This window comes from Takifugu flavidus, chromosome 1 (assembly GCF_003711565.1).
Source record: "Takifugu flavidus isolate HTHZ2018 chromosome 1, ASM371156v2, whole genome shotgun sequence".
Taxonomy (NCBI): domain Eukaryota; kingdom Metazoa; phylum Chordata; class Actinopteri; order Tetraodontiformes; family Tetraodontidae; genus Takifugu; species Takifugu flavidus.
In genome coordinates, this window is record NC_079520.1 from 14,625,648 (window position 1) to 14,646,358 (window position 20,711).

At 41.7% G+C, this 20,711-nt stretch overlaps 1 protein-coding gene across 17 annotated transcripts; it reads right to left on the minus strand.

The window, feature by feature from the left end:
- Positions 1 to 6: 6 nt before the first annotated feature.
- Positions 7 to 20,580, minus strand: pikfyve (phosphoinositide kinase, FYVE finger containing). 17 transcript variants are annotated; one of them, XM_057035529.1, is made up of 44 exons: positions 20,435 to 20,580; positions 19,228 to 19,424; positions 19,075 to 19,146; positions 15,920 to 16,084; positions 15,269 to 15,378; positions 14,999 to 15,170; positions 14,590 to 14,797; positions 13,808 to 13,834; positions 13,496 to 13,585; positions 13,251 to 13,407; positions 12,969 to 13,126; positions 12,725 to 12,836; positions 12,392 to 12,539; positions 12,135 to 12,299; positions 11,768 to 11,830; positions 11,566 to 11,695; positions 10,978 to 11,158; positions 10,834 to 10,908; positions 10,641 to 10,748; positions 10,416 to 10,556; positions 10,167 to 10,293; positions 9,264 to 10,087; positions 8,496 to 8,891; positions 7,588 to 7,688; positions 7,443 to 7,514; positions 7,185 to 7,356; positions 6,846 to 7,024; positions 6,399 to 6,512; positions 6,076 to 6,184; positions 5,844 to 5,998; positions 5,645 to 5,741; positions 4,382 to 4,439; positions 4,174 to 4,299; positions 3,871 to 3,991; positions 3,618 to 3,713; positions 3,428 to 3,508; positions 3,188 to 3,294; positions 3,064 to 3,123; positions 2,743 to 2,919; positions 2,474 to 2,577; positions 2,081 to 2,209; positions 1,702 to 1,963; positions 1,539 to 1,613; positions 7 to 482 (listed from the first exon to the last, which is right to left on the minus strand). In XM_057035529.1, exons 2-44 carry the CDS (start codon positions 19,406 to 19,408, stop codon positions 367 to 369), a joined length of 6,321 nt encoding a protein of 2,106 aa, XP_056891509.1. In that variant the 5' UTR covers positions 19,409 to 19,424; positions 20,435 to 20,580; the 3' UTR covers positions 7 to 366. The 17 variants fall into 17 exon arrangements, with proteins under 17 accessions (XP_056891509.1, XP_056891599.1, XP_056891090.1 ...); XM_057035619.1 differs by having other exon boundaries at positions 19,228 to 19,421; positions 20,435 to 20,566; XM_057035110.1 differs by lacking the exon at positions 20,435 to 20,580 and adding an exon at positions 19,790 to 19,926 and having other exon boundaries at positions 19,075 to 19,140.
- Between the last annotated feature and the right edge of the window lie 131 nt (positions 20,581 to 20,711).

Here is a 20,711-nt window from a genome sequence, read left to right on the forward strand (position 1 = left end):
AGTGACTCATTTTATAATATCTTTAAGTATTAATCTTTTAATAGTTACATAATCTCTGTACATTTACAAACTTTCAATTACATAAATTAGTTTAGCAAAATATAATAAGACTGAATGATTTCACAATGCTAATAAAATAAACAGCATATGGATGATAATACTGAAGCAACGTCTCAAAGTATAAAAACATATAAATGAAGAGTTCTTCTCTTGTGCAATGGTCCGGCACATCACGTTGGTCCAAACTCAAACATTTCCATCTTGAGGTCTCGGGCGAGAAGGGAATCGCTCTTAAATCCAGGATCTCGTCAAGGTTTTCTGTGCAAAGCAGGTCCATACCGAAGGTTAAGAAGATGCTTGTGCTTCTCAGCAGTTGATGCCAAGACCCGTCCAGTGGTCGGGTACCATCAGGAAGTATTTGTCCATGGCCTCACAGAACCGAGCTCGGTACAGCTCAGGAGAAACAACGGTGGGCATCTTTCCTGAAGATGTGAAAGAGCACAGAAGCATTAGATCCTCATTCACATGCTTTCTCTGCATGACCTCCAGCAAGGTACCAGCTTGTTTTCTCCCAGAGTCCATGAAGACCTGGAGGAATGTTTCTAACACACAGCACCAATGGTGGTCAGGCTTTGGCTTAGCCAAAACAAATACAAGAACGTCCAGGCTAAATTTTCTGTCTGTGTGTGAGTTTGTGGCAGGTAAATACTAGATGACTGGAGGGCTTCATCCACCTTGCTGACTTTATGCAACAACACTAATGTTTCCCTGCCCCCGCTCACATAACGGTTGTGTAAGCAATGCAAATTAGGAGAACATCTCTGTGAGGCATTTACTGCAAACAAAGGACTAACAGGATTTATAGATGCAGAAAATAATAAACTTAAATCAAAGGCACCAGAACAGAATCCAGTTTTTTTTCTTTAGTATCAAACTAATTTTTTCCTGAAGTTCACAAATCAAAAATGATAAACTCTGGATTTGAGAGAATAGTATGGTATATTTATTTATTATGATGGAGGATTAGGGCCACGTTGAGAAAAGAAAATCCACAGACTTCAAGAGTCACAGTCATAGCTTTTTGTGGAAAAAGTGGTAATATCACGAGAAAAAACCCAAAATGTTTTGGAGGGTCGGCTGTGTGGTCCAACACGGTGCAGGGACACTGGCCTTGAGCTGGGCCTCTGGAGCTCAGCAGAGCTGTGATGAACCACTTCAGTGAGCTTAGAAACATTATTATATGATTGAAAAACTACATCGTGGGACTCTCTGAAGTAACCTATAACTTCCAAAAATGCCCCCACGGGCCTCATTTTAAGAACATTCCTCCTCTTAAACAACAGGTCAAAATATTGTGACTTTAATCCTTTAAAATTGTGGCTCATAAAAGCCTGGTTTGTTTTCTCAATGTGGCCCCAATACTCCATCGTAATATATTGATGTAATTTTCAATAACATTCAGTATTTGGCTGATAAAATCCGCCTTTCATATTGTTTTCTGCCAGCTGGTAAGAGTGAAATGCAGTAGCCAGACTCACCCTGACCCCCCAGGATTCCAGTGGATTTGACAACCATCTCTAATTTCTTGTCCCAGGTAAACGTCCGAATATAGTCTGCAGGCAAGAGACCACGTCAGCTCACAGACATCAACAAACTCAGCCGCAGGGGCAGCTTCTTAAATTCTCAGGGGTTAAATCTGACCTATGATCCCAACCACCAGCTGGTCGGTGGCATCGTCCCACCCCACCAGCAGGGAGTAGTCAATGATGAGGTGGCTGGACAGGAAGTAGGCGTCGCTGTGTATGGCGGCGCGCAAGATGGACTTGCAGTGAGAGCGAATGTAGAGCGGATTGTCGTGGATCAGCTTCAGTAGATTCTCATCCAGCAGGACCACCTCGCAGCTTTCCTTTACCAGGTCTGTCTTCACGTGACGGTTTCTGAGGGAACCTTTCAGGTCAAACACCTATGAGGTGACGAGAGGACACCAACCATCATCAGCGTGTCGAATTTGAGGAGTGTCTGGTCTGATAGACACGCGGGAGGAATATTGCACCAGTTCCGTTTGGGCTTTTTGTCCTACCTGAGCCATCTTGCGTCCGTAGAACAGGTTTTCCATGACGAGCAGGTCCAGTTTCTTCTCAGTGTTGTTCTGGGAGTTCTTGTAGCCTATCCTGTAAACTCCGAGGATCTTTGCCAATGCAGTTGGCCTCTGTGATAAAAAGAGTTTGACTTTAACTCCACTGTGTTGAGGATAATAGAAAAATATATAAAAATAACTTATTCTACTTGAGTAAAGTATAATAATAATAGTCTAATATAGTATATAATAATGCAAACATAGTACAATATAGATAATGAAAATTCAACCTTCTTAATGATAAAATTGAGGTTTTTAGGCAAAAAAAACAAAAACAAAATTCTGACATTGAAATTTATATTTTAAAGTAAATGGGACGCATCATTTGCTTCTTACCTTCTGCTGCACAGCTCCGGTGATGTAGGTGAAGTAGTGCGGAGCAAAGTCCAAGAAGGACTGCACCTCCAGCCTGGGCATCTGTTTTAGGATGAAACGGTCGTCTGACAACGAAAGACAAGACACAATCCTGAATTAGTGATCTCAGCCTTAATATTTCATCCACTTCTTCAAAAGACCTGGATAAAAATCTCTCAAACTTTTGTCATGAGATTGAAAACTGTTCTGAATGTTCTTATTAAATGCTTTCTTCAGATTCTGAATCAGACCTTCTGTTGCGTAGAAAACGGCCCCAGACTTTCCACCGCGCGCCTGCCAGTTGACACAGTGCGACAGGGAACGCACAAAGTCCTCTTCGGAGCTCTCCATGATCTCCTCACGCATCTTATGGAACTCCTCGGCGTAGTAGATCCGACAGTAAAACTTTGCGCTTGCGTCAGAGAACTCTGCAGCGCACAAGGTGGACGTCAGCGACCACAAACCTGACCTGTCCTGAGTGATGGTCAGCTTAACTGAAACATGTTTTCACAACTGTGCCTGATACGTAGCTATAAAGCCTGATATCTTAACATGGAAGCAGAGACACTCACGTAGCTCAATGTGGGGATTCAGGGCCTGCTTCTTCTGTTTGTCTGTTAGGTCTGCGTCTTCTAAATCAAAGAGAAGGTAATGCATCAGAAACAACGTGAATAGTTCATTTCTTTCTGAACAGACCTGGACGCCTACTGAGGGGATCTGCTTCACTGCTGCTGCGGCTCTGTTGGGACGAGGCTGACTCACTGGGCCTGGCGGGGCTGCCCCTCACCCGACTCTCTCCACTACTGGGGAGAAAACCAAACACCCGCGACGCTTGTAACACCAACCTCTTACTAATTCCTTGGGTTCGTTTAGATCACATTTCTTTTTGTGAGATTATTTACGTGATAAATTATTTGGAGTGTGCATCAAAAGTACCTGGCAGCTTGTGAAGAGTCTTCTCCACCCATGTTTGACACCTTGGACAGATCTTCCAGTGCTGTTTTATACTTCTTACAACTTAGGCGACAACAGGAAACATTTGTTATTATAGATATTGCATTCATCCAAGGAGTGATTTCATAATTGATGTTTATTTATTCAGCAAAGATAAAGGTTAGGTGGTGACCTCAGAGCAAATGCAATGATGGAGCTCGGTTCTCTTTCACACACTGCAATTGGCACTCGCTCATACTCATCCATCAGGTAGTGTTTGTCTGGGTCACTGTCAACACAGAGCACAAGACAAACAAGCCAGTTAGTTCGCTTGAATCGTGGATTATTTTCAGTGCAGTTACATCTTTGTCATTTCTGAGTGGTGCGTATGTCACATTTTCATCATTTACAGCTACTTTACTGATCCAGGGGGAGGCGTCACTCACAATGGGAATGGAATGGGGTTGTAACTGTTGCCGGGCAGGAAGTTGGCAAGGATGGCTTTCATGGTGGATTTCTCCTTCACCTGACTGTCATTGGAGCCCAGCAAGTGTCCATCAAATACATCTGATAAAATAGAAATTAAATAGTAGACAAGGCTGGTCTAAAAAGACAGAGCAAACTGAGCTGTGAGGGGTTGTCTTGATGGTAAGATGTTTCTCCAGAGAGGAAGAACCTTGGCAGATATCAGCTGAGCTGCTGGGGAGACTCAAGAGTGTGTGTGTGTGTGTGTGTGTGTGTGTGTATACCTTCTGGGATGCTGACAGAGTCCTGCTCACTCAGGGAAGGACCAGATGTGGCTGGTTCAGCTCCCAGGTCTCCAGGCGAGGGCAACAGAGAGGAGGTTGAAGGCAGTGTGGTGAGGTGACGGTCCTCTGTCAGAACAATGAGTTCAAAATAACTTCTTCTAGACAGAAAATAATTAAAATAGGACAGATTCAGGAAACACCGGCTCACCCTTTTCACCATTCTGTACCACAGGTGAAGGGTTACGTGGGGATGACTCCACAGCGTTCTATTAAATAAAGACAGAAATCAAATATTATAGATGATTATATGATGCCAAACTAGATGTGAATCGTTTCCACTCGAGTTGTCATTTGTTTGTAACATAGCTACAAAAGTTCATCCCTCTGGTGTAGTCAATGTTTCTGAAGTCACATAATTAGTGGAATAAAGTCCAGCTGTGTCTCTCGGTGTAAAACCACCTTTTCTGATGTTCATCATTAAAGCATTCTTCCTCACCATCATCATCACCGGCATCATTAAAGAGCATGGTACCACAACAAAACAGAGAGACCAAAGAAGAAACTGAGTTTGCCAAAAGACATGTAGGAGACTTTCCCCACAAGTTTGGAGGAAAATGCTCCAGTTGAATTGAAATTGAAAAGAAAATGAAGTTTTCAGTCACCAAAGAAAACGCTAAGCCTGGTGCAAACACATCACAAGCATACAGCTAACTGGAGTGGTCTGCAGGAAGCATGTGAAAGCATTAGAACGGCCCAGTAAATGAGAACGGGTGGACTTAAAGAATGCTATTTGCCAGCTGAACCCATCCAACTTGAGGGAGCTGGAGCAGTTCTGCCTTGAGGAAGGGGGACATATTCCAGTGGCTAGATTAGGCCTGCTCATATAGATGCATCCAAAGTGACCCAGAGCTATAATTGCTAGAAAAGGTGGCTCTACAGATCGCAGACTTTATGGGAGAGAATGGTTCTGCACATTGGAACATTGACTTCCTGTCTGTGAGACCACAGGTGGTACCAGGTGGCAGGAACTCATCCAGCATCATCACAATCAACACTGATATCCCTTCAGAATGTCCCGAGCCAAAAGATGATGTTTCTTTTTAAAAGCTAAAGAAACCAATTAGTAACCCCAACTGGATGTTATCGTGCCTCTTTCCCCTCCATCCAAGATGTTTAGATTTCAAGCCTGCCCCGGAATGCCCTCTACATCCCAGCAGACCCCACCCACCTTCCTCACAGCTTCCTGCTGCCATCAGGAAGGAAAGTGTAGCGGCTTTAGGGCAGGACTAGCAGACTGAAGGACAGTTTTGTCCACCAGGCTGTTAGGATACTGAACTCGCCCCCCCCCCTCTTCCTACCCCATGCACACTGCCCCCGCATGTTATGAGGCAACAAACTGAAGTGGGTAAGTACCTTTGCTTGTGTTTTGTGTGTTCTAATGGTGTTGCATGATGATGATAATGTTACTGACCTTGCCATCATCAGGGGCAGTCTGTCTGTGCCTGCCGGGGCTTGGGGGCACTGACAGACGTTTCCTGCCTTTCTCCTGTTGGAATAATTCCTGCAGCCTGAGAACAAAATCGGGACATTCACCACAAAACATCTTGTAAAATATTCATGTCACTGTTATCATCATTGAAAACTGATGAAGCCAAGCGGTTGAGGCGGACCTGCTGTTCCAGTACTGCAACATCTCACACAGACTCTGTTTCTTCATCACCAGTGATTCCAGAGTCGTCTGCAGCTGCTGAGGAGAAACGTGACCACAAGCCTGCAATCGTGCTTGAAACTTTTCAATCCAGCTGCGCAGTTCCGCCTCTTCCATCTAAACACACAAACACAACTGCAACCCAAACAGCCTCTGAGACCAGAGATGAATCAGACACACAAGTATAAACCTACATCTTTCTGTGCAAAGAGGTCCTCCATCTTCTCCTCGCGTGTTTTACTGAAGGTGTCCGTCTTTAGAGATGTGAGACGATCATCTATGGCCACGTAAACCTGATTTACTCTGACATAGAGAGAGAGAGCTGCTCAGATGGGTATTAATAACACTAAGAAATAAAGATCAGCTCACAATAACAAATTCCATCTACACAATTGTAAACATTGTGTTAGTAAGGATAATCATACAATCTGATTTACCATGAATGAGTTATAAATCTGTTATTACCTCAAATTTTGTATGTAAATAGATGAAGAATGAGTTTTATCTATGACATTACTTTTGAGAGAAGTCTTTCAGATCCTGCCCCAAGTTGTTGATCGAAGGACCCTGATTCCTGATGAAGATTTTGAAACGAGGAAGACAAATCTCCAGCAGCCTCACTGAGGTGTAACTGGGGACAAGATAAAGTAATCAAAAGTCCAGCTTTAACAGAAGAAGCTAACTGACCGTTGTCCATCATCGTGCTGGTTAACCTTTAGGGTGCTAGCCAATTATTGACCACGACTGAGGCCACATCATTTAATTTTAACATTTTTACATTCCAGTGTGTCACAGCAAAGACACTAGTCTAGTAGCTGTTGCTCTGAGTGTTATAGCTCCACCAAACTGTGCAAATGTACTGAACAGGATTAAGTTGCAGGTATCTGTTGTTGTTTCTTTTAGAGGCAGATTAAATTTTGCTTGACATGGTGATATGGGTGCATTAAAGAATAAGCTGACCTACCTGAAGGAAGCCACCATTTGGTTGTATGAGAAGTACTGGTGGTAGTCTTTGTGGATGGAGTGGCCACAGGGCTCTGCATTGGCCCTCCTGGTGTACTGGTGGCCGTAGAAGCGAAGCTCCAGATATTTTGCAAAAGACATTGACCATGAGTCATTGGATAGAGGAACCACTGGTGTCACCTTAACACAAAGGCAGATGTGGAGACTATTGTAATATTGATCTTGTGGCTGATTAATATATATTTTTAAGTGCAGCATATAGAAATTCAAACCTTTACCTGCAAGAACTCTATGTTACATTTTAATTACACACCAGTGTGAACATTTAGTGAGAACTAACTTGTTTGCAGATGCGGCACCAGGAGTAGTTGAGAATGGTGTGCTGGTACCCCGGCACAGGGGAGTCCAGCTCCTTCAGTACTATCTGCACGCAGCCGTTGCCATGGACAAAACGCCGGATGTGGTGCACCATGGGGGTCTCACAAAATATACTGGGGCACTGGTATGATGGCCTAGAAACAAGCACAGACTCCTGTTCCAATTCTCAACCTCTCATGACACAATCTCAGCCACTTATAATTAGGTTATTTTGTCTCACCTAAAGCAATATCGCTCCAAGAATACACCAAGGCAGAGGTCATTCTTGCCATAAAACTCCATGGTAACAATCCTGTTGATGAATAAATGAAGTGAGCGGAACAGTGGCACTAATTTAATGGCCATCTCCTGCAAAACCAGTTTACCATGGGTTGACACAGGGGTTGGGGGCATTGCTGGACTGAGTTGATGAACTGCTAAAAAGCACACAGAGTCTCTGGTGGTTGGTGGGGTTCAGACAATCCAGCTGAAGACACAACATACAAAGTAAAAAACAGAGAGCCACAGCAACATAATAGCATACATAAAGTCCCTTCCCATTTTCCTGTAAACACACACTAGCAGGTCAAATTTTACCGTTAATAAGAATTAATGGTCATTGACATTTAAATGTTTGTTTAAATGTTGTTTTTCATATTTTTACTCTAATTTTCTGCAATTCTATGTACCGGTATTCTCCTTTATCCATCATCTTTATTTCTACAAGAAATATGGATCAGTAATGTATTATTATATGTTAAAAAATAATTTAAAAAACACATTAACACCACTTTTACATCTAAACTGTCAAAATATTAGGACATCACATATAGATATTATATCGATAAAATATTTAAAATAAGACATAGAATAATAAGACACATTAATTAACAATGGATATGAGGATTTGGGTTAAATATTGAAACATACTTAATAGGGTTCATCATAAAAAATGTTTAGATCCCAATAGTCATTAAAATAATTACCGGTAAATAACAATGAAGTATATGTTAATTACTGCACACTAACATTTTAAAATGTGGAGCAAATAAATGAATTTGTAGATTACTATTCTAAATAAATATTCTCTATCATTTTATAGTGATTAATATAATAGTGAAAATGGTATCATTATGATTGCACGCAGCTCAGTTGGTAATAAAAGCAAAAAAACTAAAGGACAAACAGACAAAATTTAAAAAAACATGCATTGAATGAGAAATCCTATTTTTAAGGGAAGGAGAGTATAAAAGTGCTAAATGCTAATATAAATAATGTTTTTATCAGTTCTCACCTTGGGGGTCCAGTCACTGGGTTTAGTTGGCTTCTCCTCTTCGCTGTCAGTCTTTACTGGTGCTCTGACCGAACCATCACCTGGTCTATTCTGGCCACTGACCGGAGCAGAAGAGCTGCTTATGCAAAATGGATCAGTAGCTTCGCTGTGCTGGATACGTCCACCCTTTGCTCTGTAGTCTGCAAGCATTCTGGCCAGACCATGGCTCCTGTTTACTAGTTCAACGATCCGGGTGCTGGTGAGACTGTGGGATGGCAGGACACTGACATGCTTTGACGGGGGGCCACCATTCGTTAGGCTGTTTGCCAGGGAGGGAGTGGACTCCTTAAGGAGCTGCCGCTTTCTGCGTCCATCCAACTCTTTAAAGTCCTTGTTGAGGAGAGGAGACAGATAGACCTATAGGACATAAATAACACAGGTGAGCAAAGCAGACTAAAGCTGCCCTATTTAAAACTCAGTTGTGTTAAAGTGTTTGCTTTTGTACTGTCACTGTGGTATCTGTGTTTTGGTGTTTGCATTTATGTTGACACATCTTGGCCAGCTCAGGTTACAGTTTGAGGAATAACAATAAAAGGGTAACCCCCTCACAATAAAATAACTGATAGGTTCAGTAAAGCAACAGACTTTGACAATGTATTAAAAGTGATGAGTATATAACAAACAAGGTCAGAACGACTGCCTGAAGGTAATGTCTGAACATTGTAAATATTTAGCATGGTACAGCAGTGCACTGCGTTAAACCTCCTCAGAGACAACAAAAAGAGGTACCTGTTGGGGAAAATAATCCCTGCTCGGGCAGTGCATCCCAGCAGGGGTAAGAAGAAATGGTTTCTCAAATGTGATGAAAGGTGAAATGCACAGGATGATGTCCTTAAGTTCCTGTTTGAAGATAGCAGAGATGGACTTGAGATGGTCGTCTGAAGAAGCAACTTCTTCAGCCACAAACATCCCAGTATCATCTTGCAGGGGGTCTCGGAACAACTTAGGAGTAGGAATATCAGAATCTTCTCCATCTTCTAGGTTGGTTGATTCCTCCTTTGGGCAGCGTTCCACCACCCCTGCCTCAAATGCCCCTGTTAGGCTGTCTGAGCCCATTTCTGGGGTTTCTTCCATGATGAATGGTGGAGGAACTGGCAAGCATGGCGCACGAGGGCTTTGGAACGGAGTGGAAGACTTTGTCGTGACTGTGTCAGTATTAGTGGTCTCTTCCACCATAGAGGAGAATAATTTAGGATCATTTGTGTCCTGGGAAGTGTCTACATCATTGGCAGAGGGCACCTCCTCAGGTTGTCCTTCCACTACAGTGTCTTCATCTTCAGAACTCTTCTCTAGTTTCTCCCTGCTTGCTTCCTCATCTGCAGAGCCTCCGTCGAGGAGACAGGGAAATGAAGTGCTCTGGGACAAGCTGGGCGGCATGGCAAACTCATCCATGAGGAAGGAGATCTCCAGCTGAGAGTGGTAGGCCACACACACCATTAATCGCATGATCTCCTTCACCCTGGCTAACTCGTAGTCTGAAGCACCACGTAGATTTATGGAGCACCCGAGATGAGCAGGACATCCTTCGAAGAACATCAGAGTCTTGACCTCATCTGGGAGAAGAGATCATTAAATTAGTGATTTCTGCAGCAGCATTGAGCGTCTGAGGTGTCAGGTAGCTGGATTTCTTACTATTGGCCAAAGGGAAGGGCTGCATGTAAAACTTGTGGCAGGTACCCAGACGAGGTTTGGTGAGTAGCTGGTCCATGGACATGACAAGGTCCCCCTGGGTCACACAACTCACCCTGTCCAATACTTGCTAAATTCATAAAGATGAAAATTTGGAAAACCAAACAAACATGTTTTGTCTAGTAATTACATAAATAAAACACTTGGCTTGTGCAGTTAGGAGAGCTTGAATCAGACAACGCCTTCACTGACCGGTTTGACATTAATGACCAGGGTAATGCCGTGTTCTAGCAGCATGTCCTGAGCTATACGAGACACCGTTTTTTCCACCAGAACCAGAGTGGGCCGGACATCCACGATACGTTGCACATAGTTTTTCAGAAACTCTCGTTCCTGAAAGATCATTAAAAATCTCTATTCAATTTCAGAGGACTACAGTATCTGCACAGGTAAATTGGAGTTTCATGAATCACTGACCTGCAGCACGATGGGGTCGATGGACGTGAATTTGGTCTCTTCCCTGTACAGATACTCTATTGAGCATTTCAGCAGCAGAATTTTGGGGTTCTTGATATATGGGTTCATCTAAATACATTCACAAAATAAGTTATGCTTCAATTTTCATAAGAAACAATGACTGTGACATTAAAAAAAATGATCTGTGGCATACCTTTTTGTGGGCAATACTCTTCGTACACACAAAGCCATTCACTACAGTTGAGTCAAACTTTTTTCCTCCAGGAATCTAAAGAACAGTTGAGTTTAGAAAGCTGAAGCAGAGGACACCGATCTGTCTAATTTAATAACGACTCACCTTTTTGATATGGACCAGTTGGCGGATGTCCATGTCGTCATCACTGTTGCGAACATCAGGTCGAACTGTCTGGACAACCTGGCGAACCACAGGAACGATAATATCCCGCCAGGACAGAGACAAAGACTCGCTGTAGAGCAACTGCTGCAGCAGCGCCATCATGTGGCTGTGATTTGCCGAGCTGGATGTGGAAAGAATGAGAAACGAAGCAGTTAAGTCACACATCCAGCCGTTCCCTGTTAACACCTGCTTGCCCCTAATCCTAAAGAAAGTCTCTTATCAACCTAAAACACATGTTTTTAGATCGTGGGAGGAAACTTGAGTGACAAAATGCACACTCAAAAAAATGCTCCAAGCTCAATTTCTACATTGTGGATATTACATGAAAACACATTAAAAAGGAAACTACTAATTACAAAAGATATTTAATAATATAATATTGAAAAACAAGTATTACCAAGGATTAACAATGACTTAAAGATGACAACAGTTAAATGTGTCAAATGGTTTATTAAGTTAAAAATTCATATATAATCATTCAAGTAGGGGAAATTAGACTAGAAGAACCAACAGAATTATTTGACTCACAGCAGCCTCTCCATAGCCTTCTTTTCTCCATTCTCCTCTCTGAGCTGGTCCAGAGAGCTGTGGTGCCAACCCAGTGGAGTAAACAGCATTTCTTTAGCCTTCTCCTCCACACGACGGTTAAAGAGAGACTCTACGAGAACATAGGGCCAGGATGAAGGAGATGGAAATCCAGATATTTGACCAAGTCATCAAGAAAGCATACCTTTGATAAAGGCATCACTTATAAGGATGTTCTCTCCTCCATCTTCAGACGCCATAATTTCAGCTGACAGATAAAGCAAAAGAGATGCATAAGGTGGCTACAGTGAACAAGCTCAGCAAGACACAGCATGTGAAAGGAGAATTATTTGTACAATCTGGTGACAAGGGTTAATATTTACAGAGTATCTGCATTTTAACAGTGCTGTTTGCTTTAAACCTGAATAACCTGACAGGAAAGATAATAATAAACAACAACAATCTGATGGTTACAGTTACAAATGCAAGATTCCCTTTTAAATATTTAAGACATTTATCTTCTTAACTCCTCAATGAGCCACCTTTCACAGTTTTAGTGTGTGAACTTTTACATTTGTGCTCCAGGGCGGGGAATGCCTGGGGACACTTGGAATCTTTCTTGATTCGAAAATTCACATTGTTTTGCTCCATGTTGAGGTTGATGGAGGCAGCTGAGTCACTGTCTACTGCTGAGTGGACGCTGCTGACAGATGTCCTCTTGCTGGGCCCAGCGGAACCTGCACAGCAGCCGCAAGAAAAAAAAGAAAAATGATCAAGATTAGGAGCTGCTGTGAGCCAAAAAGACTTTGTGAAAGCATTCAATACATACTAGGCATGGTGTACTCTGTGTCGTCTGCGGGCTGCTCGGTGTCGCTGTCATCGAATTTGATGTCCTTGAACCATGACGGCTCTGAATGTCCCTCTAGTGAGTTGACACTATCGCTGTCCGGGGAGGGAGTTTCTGAGAACTCTGTACTCTAAAGAGCAGACATACACATTACACCACAGGGAGAAGTCCTACCAGATATGGCTTCTGGTCTTATCACAGATTCATTCTGAATCAGTCAATATCAACATGTGATGTGTCAAAACTTGATTTGTGTTGTGCTGGTCTGAAACAATGCTCATTGTGATTAATTATTCTGTTGTCTAATGTGGTTACCTGAAGTGGTCGATAGAGAGCATACTCATCTCTGAATAGCTGATCGTGGTGGGTGACACAGTCGAGCCAGCGGCCATCCACGAGTGCCTGACCTATGGCAATAGCTTGGACCCTACAAAATACAAACATCATCTTTCTGCATGAGAGGAGAAATAAAAAAAACACTGGCATGCAGATTATAGTAAATAACAGCAATTACTGAAATAGAAAGTGTAGATAAGTGATTTCCTTAGTGACTGGATACCTGTTGGAAATGGTGCCATTTCTTAGCAGCCAGTTGACGAGCTCTTTTCCCACAATGCAGTTGGGGTAGGTTCTCAGCCAGTATCTGTGGTCCTGGAATTCCATCCCTGTTCCATTATGACAGATTTTCCTCCATAAGTCCTTCAACTGGGAGGAATCCTGGTGGGCATTAAGTCAACTTTTTTTTTTAAAGCAGTGATGTGCAGTATACAAACTAAAGACTAAGACTGTAATTTAAGGCTGATGGAAATCAATGAAGTAAAATAACTTATAAAGTAAGTACCAGTAGTATTTTACGTTCCTCCTCACTGTGATCTAATTTTGTCCCAGCCTTTGACACCGACATGGCTCTGCTGGTAGGGGGGCTGACGGAGCTGTCGTAGGAAGGTACCATTGATGACCCAGAGCGGTCAAGTGGAAGTGTGCTGATGCTAGCAGACCTATAGAACAAACAAAAAGGGCTGAGTGATTGATTAGAGTACCATATATGTAGCGTTACCATACAGGGCAGACGAAGTGCAGGCTGACCTCCTCCTACCAGGTGATTTTCCTACATCCTCCTGAAGTCCTGTCAGTCTGGAACTGAGGCCGCTGCTCTGAGGTTCCTGGTGAATCATGCTAGATAAGAAAACACGAAGCATACATTCTTATAAATGGACTCTTATTCTTTGTGAGGTAGCTTTTATTTAATAATTTTTACCTGCTAGCAGCCTAATTAATGACCACAAATTAGGCATGCAGAAGACTATATTAAATACAGAAAGAAAGCACTGGCTTTACTAACACACGGCTAAAGCTCCGACAGACGTGCAAGGACAATTAACAAACAGCAAAACTCACTTCTTTCTCATCCCAATAGGTGTTTTTCTATGCCAGGAGAGAGGAAACACATTTTTTGAAGAAGGCTTGAGAAAACGAATAGGAAGCACAGCAACTCCAAACAACAGCAGTATAAACAGTACAGCATCACAAAATGGTTTTATTTCCAGATATCTTTCAAACATCCATGCTAGCGATCGGTTAAGGGTTGAGGAGACTCTTTGGTACGTGCACTTCAATGATCAGGATTTTCTCATCTACGTTACAGGCCTGTCACAGACAGTGACGAGTCTTACTTCAAGCTGGCAAACTTTTTTGACATGTATCCTCATTAGGACGTTGATATTGCATTTTCAACAATGATTTCTGGCCATGCATGCAGATGGTTTTAAGGAAGAACTCAAAACTGACACACGACAGATGGAGCAGCTTATAAGCAAAATCAAAATCAGGACAAAATGGATGTGAAAGGCAACAACTGCATTGCATTGTTGTGTTGTGGCAGCAGGAAGAATGTAAGGAACAAATATGTTAAATGGTGAGCAGACAGATCTAACCACAGCACCAGCAATTACATCAATGTCAGAAAAAAGTAAAATGCAAATGACCATACTACAGATAGTGTTTAGATAAAAGTACTGACATTCTGTTCATAGGCAGACTGAAACAGGCACAATGGTAATCATTTACTTTAATTAATTTAATTTAAAAATATGTGTTTAGCTGGAATTTGAAGTTGGATTTCATTGTAATGCCAGTATGTGCGTGTGTGTGTGTGTGTGTGTGTGTGTGTATGTGTATACCTCTGCCATGTTAAGTCTTCCTCTAGGAAGATGTTCCTGCTGGCCTTGCGCCCCCCCACAGGCGTCCGTGGCTCACTGGGCTCCAGCACACACACAGAGCTCGGAGAGTCAGTCAGGGTGTTCAAGTCTTCGCCGATGGCGCCCGAATCAGCCGAGTGGGCGTAGCTCAGTGCCAACTTACGGCAGTACGTACAGGCCCGCAAATCTCCTACAAACAAAACAAGTAGGTGAGCGTTTAAATGTTTCAAAGACAATATTTTAACTTATAAGTTAAGACTAAATTGTGTTAAACGTATTTGGTCTTAAGTAAGATGTCCTGAGTAAGTAGAAAATGCTCTATATGTGCAAGTCTATTGATTAAATTTGAATTGGACAGTGATTTGTGACTCATCCCAAGAACAGCACGTACCTGTGTAACCCATGAACTTTCCAGGGATTTCCTGGTTGCAGCAGCGACTGCAGAAAATCTGACCACACAGTCGGCAATGGTGGCGGCGTCGGAAGGTTGTGAACTTTTCATTGCAGTCATAACATTCTTTACACTGGCTGTCCGGCATCCAGTACTGCTTCAAGTCACTGTCCTGAGATCAGGTAACCACAAGATTTAAACTTGATTTTTCTTGAATCCCAGAGAGGCACTGATTGAATTAAGTCGACATGAATAGGTGAGAACTCTTACCTGGCTCTTTCCCTCCATTATTTCCTTTAGCCTCTTCAATGCAGTGCGAAGTTGCACAGCAGTTCGAGGGTCATGATTGCTTAAAGGAGTCTCTGATTTCCTGCTGCCATCTACAGTCACAACAACAGAACCATGAGAGACAGTGGATGAAGGAGACAGAGACAGAGACAGAGAGAGAGAGAGAGAGAGAGAGAGAGAGAGAGTGAGAGAGACTAAAACACAACATTCAACATAAACACTGATAGGAACCTGTACAGACATACCTGGAATGATCAACATAAATCTGTCCAATCAGTTAAAGCCTAATGAATATGAAAGTAGGGATGCGTGATATTTAGCAAACAAAACAAAAAAAATCCACAAATGAAAAAATTTTATTGTCAGGGGTAAAAGTTGTGATGAAAGACAAGGTCCATGGCGCTATTACTGATCCCTCATCTTTCTTTTCACGGCAACTCACAATGACACATTACAGATAAATCAATCAGTTCATGTGTGACTCACACTAACTTTCAGAACACTAACAAACATTTTAGGGTAGAGCCGATCTACTTATACCTTCTTTGCAAGGGTGGTAACATTTTATATGACGTACTAAATGGTTGCTACTGTACGTGTGCGTGTGTGTGTGTGTTTATTTTAGGAGCCTACCTGAAGCAGCAGAGGTCCTTTGAAGGTGATCTGGTTGTTTTCGGGGAATCCTGGCAGTGTAGAGGGAATGGGGTGGGCTGGAGGACCAGCTCCTCCTCTCTGATAGAGGGGAAGGAGATGGAGTGTCTGATTTCTCCGACACTGTTGAAAGAGAACGTCCCTCCTCTACAAGACACACATGCATACAGGTATGTACATGTATACATACTGTACATACACATCCATACACGATTGTATGAAAAGTGGGTTAATTTGTCAAGACAGAGATCGGATCGTTTTATATCACACAAGCCAGATTTACTATATAAAACATCAGAGATCACTTATGTAAATTCTGCCTATTAGTAGAAGTTTCTCTTCCTCAAACCCAGATCCAGAGGTCCGTATCTTGCCTCAGACTTGATTTGTAAGGAAACATTATTCGTGTTTTCATTTTGAATGCTGAACAACCCAATCTGGATGTTATTTCAATAAAAGGTAACCATCCACCTGTGTAGTGACATATCTAAATAATTCACATCACATCAACCAGGAAACCAGGAAATCCCTGGAAAGTTCATCTGGATTTAACTGGCATGGCAAATCTGACACACCTTTCTATTTCTATTGCCAGCTTTTAACAGATGTGTCACATAATATCACATTTAATCTTAGTGTAGAATAATTTGTACCAACATAGAAAATGATCTCTATGCCCCTTGTATAGTGCTACATTTTTATTTCAAAAATGTATTTTAAACTGTGAAATTGGACTTTGCTGCTACTTATTTACTATTTATGACATTAATGTGTGTACTTAAGCTATTTATAACATTTCTTAAACCATTTATCTACATTGCCTAGCCTACAAAGGTCCCCACCTTAAGCTTTAATTGCAGCACACATTCCCTGCAGCATTGTTTGGAGCATTTGCAATTTATTTCCATCCAGTGTTACATTATTAGACCTTGTATCTTTGATGTGAGTCGAACCACTGCACAAAGGCTTCTCCAGCACATCCCATAGGTTCTCAATAGGGTTAAGGCCTGGACTCTGTGGTGGCCAATCCATGTGTGAAAATTATTTCTCGTGCTCCCTGAACCACTCTTTCACAGTCTGAGCCCGATGAATCCTGGCTTTGTCATCTTGCCGTCAGTGGCCCGGGCCATCAGGTAAGAAAAAAATGCGCTGATGGAACAATTTCTTCATTCAGTATATTCAGATAGTCAGCTGAACTCATTCTTTGGGCACATAATGTTGCTCAACCTGGACCTGGGCAACTGCAGCAACCCCAGCTCATATCTGCCCCAACAGGTGTCTCACTTCTGCCTCTCCTCTTACCCTGATGTGCCCATCACCCAGGAAATGGGTAAATCTGGAATCATCAGACCACATGACCTTTGTCCATTCCTATAGAGTCCAATTTTTATGCTCCCTAGCAAATTAAAACCTTTTTTCCCTGATTAGCCTCACTGATTACTGGTTTTCTTAAGGCCCCACAGCTGTTCAATCCCAATTTCCTGAGTGCTCATACTTTCACTATTAAAAAAACAACTTGATTTCACCAAACATTTATTTGATCAGTGACCCTTCTCAAACAGACCAACATCTTTTCTGTGACTACAGGATTTGTCTTTCAACATGGTTGTTAAAGAAATGAGAAGCTACTCATTGCATCTTGTTGCCAGCTGAAAGTTAATTGCTCATGCCGTCATTATCCAATAGAAATATCTGACCTATCTGACCAGGTAGCAACTTTTTTTTGGCCAGGCAATGTGCCTGTGCTGGAGAAGATGGTAATCACATGCTGTTTGGATACAGGAAATTGGTGAATTTCATATTTAAAAAAAAAAACAACCACATTTTAAATAAAGACAAAATAAAAACAGAGACAATAACCTACAATAGTTAAAGTAGAATTTGTGAAATTTCAGAAAGTTTTGGGTTTGTAAACAATATGTTTTTCCTTTACTCCACTGTGTAGCATTAACCCCGGGTCTAAACGCATAGATTTGTACACTGCTGCATATTAACTCCTTTGCAGTGGGTCATTACAGTCTACACACTCATGTTAAAATCAGAGGATTGGTAACATAAAATATTAGACCAAGAGAAATCATGTCAGAATTGTTTTTCCACTTAGTCCCACATTACTGGAACTTTACACCATAATTCTAAATTGAAAAAACTTTTTTTTTTTTTTAACCCAACCTTTAGTAGCTTCCACAAGGCTTTCAAAGGCGTTAGATATACCAGTGACAATAGTGGCATCTCCAACAACTAGACATCCCTCAAAACTTGATGGAAAGACCAGAAGAATATTGTTTGGTGAAGCTTTGGGGACACCTACAGGGAAATGAAAGAAGCTGCAGGAATTTAAAATACAACCGTCTTAAATATGTGAAAACCATTTAGATGGGATTAGATTCAAATTTCCTATTATTACATGTGTACAAGTGCAAGATAGCAGAATTTACTGTCGCTTGGCATCTAACCAGACATGCAGTTGGCAGCAAGTGGCAGCATCATGCTTTGCAGCTTTATTTATTTTATCTTGAATACAGACTTTATTTTGGGGGGGTTATGAAAAGGTCCAAAGATCAGATAATTTTGGCACAAAGCCTTTAGGATTTCATTTAAACGCTGAAGATGAATTTCACCTTTCAGCACAATTATGACTAAAACCATGCATCCATGCCCTTCATGGCTTCGTAATAAGATAATTAAAGTTTTGGAATGGTTCAGCCAGAGCCCAGACCTCAAAAGAGTTAAAGATCTGTGGTGTGGTCCAAAGAAGGCTGTGCACACGACATACCTGGTGGATTTGGAAGGCTTTTGCAAAACCACTAAACATACGTAATATGTTTTTATTTGTCACACTCACAGATTTCAGTTTGCTTTTCAATTTAATTGTTTGAAATACAGGCTACATTGATGAACATGAATTCTGACATGATTTCTCTTGACATCATTTCTTTCAATCACAAAAACCCGACATATTAACTCTGTGTGTGTGTGTGTGTGTGTGTGTGTGTGTAATTTCCAACATGAAAACAAAAACAAAAAAAATCCCATCTGCATTTGTTTCTTTTCAGCACTATCATTAGAATTAAATTTAAAAAAAAATATCTGACCTCAAAATAGGGAAAGGAATGTATGTGTAATATTTAACTCACTGGTTCCTGGCATCAATCCAGACAGGCCCTTTCTATCACCTGACTTCACAAGACTGTGGTCACTGCCTGTGACTTCCATAAAAAACAATTTCAACCTTTTTGCACATGGAAATAGAAAGCGTTTAAGGAACAAAATGCACATAAAATGCTTACCTTTGTTACTAAAGCGAAATAGGTTGACAAATGAGCTGTATGCTGAACGGAGCGGGGGCTCATCCTGCTCGGGTGACAGTGGCTTAAAATGAGTCAGGTGGGACGGACTCACGGGCAAGGTGACGGGGGTCTCAGTGGTCCACTCCATTGAGGATGAAGATGACTTATCATCAGCAGCCATGACACTGCTGGTCCTGCTACAAAAAACAACAACAAAAAAAAACAAACTGCAAATGATGTAACGCACATGTAAAGAGAACATCTGATCAGATTGTGACAGGTGTCCTCATAGGTCAACACCCTATCCACTGTTCCATAATTAGTTTACTGCAAATCGGAAATCAGTCTACCGTGTTAATAAATAAGCATAGATAAACAATTGGTTAACCCACAAACACATACGTATATTTTTGACAGTCCCTTAAGTAAATGTAAAATCGGCAGACAGCAAACTGGCTCCCGCTTCCAGGTGACGAAAAATTGGTGAGAGGACTCTAACTTATTTGGATAAAAGTGTAACAAAATATCAGCTTCTAGAAAAACAAAAGAATGTCATGCTTACTGAGCCATGGGACCGTCGGTCTGATTATTAGTTATTAAATGAAAAATGGTCGAATCCTTGCTGGACGTAGCTTTAAAAAACGCCGCTATACGTGTTTACAGTTAATGATTGATGTCATTTCACAAGCAGAGGCAAAAGAAGAAGTAGCAGCATCACGTCCCCACCACATCATGTGACAATAAGAGGCCGTACAGTGGCTCCCTGCCTGTGTTTTGATTGTCTAACAACACAACCGAGCCCTCGGCCTTATCCCTCATCATACGGGATAATGTATACAGGATATATGGGGCGATCACGACTATTGTAGTTCTGTTTTGAAGATGTCTTGTTTCACACAGGATATTGACATTGCAAAACTTGATTAGCAACTGTAAGCCCCACATTTAAATATATAACTGAACTACTAGTGATCTGGCTATCCGTGGTATTTAACCACATAGATGTAGCTGGAACGGACACGTTAAATGATTCAATTGGAGCAACTATTTCAGCTGTAATTTAGCTACCGTTAGTCAAACATCTTCGTATGTACAGTATCATAACTAAGCTATCTCTACCTAGCCTCTTATGCTAACTCCCCGCTATTTACACGCACGGATGCGTACATATTTATGAACTGCCATGCAAGATAAAGAAGACATTTACCTGTTTGGTATAAAGTGATTACTATAGATGCACAAAACTCCTCACCGACATTTGTAAATAAAACACATGAAAAAGCCGACTCCCTTACTCCAACATTAGTTCCGAGTGCTAGAAGAGACAAGACCGTCCCCTCCTCTGATTGGTTCAGTCCTCCTCCGGCCCGCCCACAACTTCACCGGATTGGCTGAGATAGGGACCAGACCACCTGATCGGTTGTTATAAAAAACAGACGAGCATGACATGACTTCCTGACTTGCCCGTCTTGCGAAAAATAATA

What these genes read in the sequence shown, in the direction of transcription:
- pikfyve (XM_057034898.1), bottom strand. An exon ending in AATGGCACCATTTCCAACAG is followed by an intron (nt 12,837 to 12,968) that starts GTATCCAGTCAC and finishes TGTATTTTGTAG; the next exon opens with GGTCCAAGCTATTGCCATAG. An exon ending in TCCCCTCAGTAGGCGTCCAG is followed by an intron (nt 3,124 to 3,187) that starts GTCTGTTCAGAA and finishes TCTTTGATTTAG; the next exon opens with AAGACGCAGACCTAACAGAC.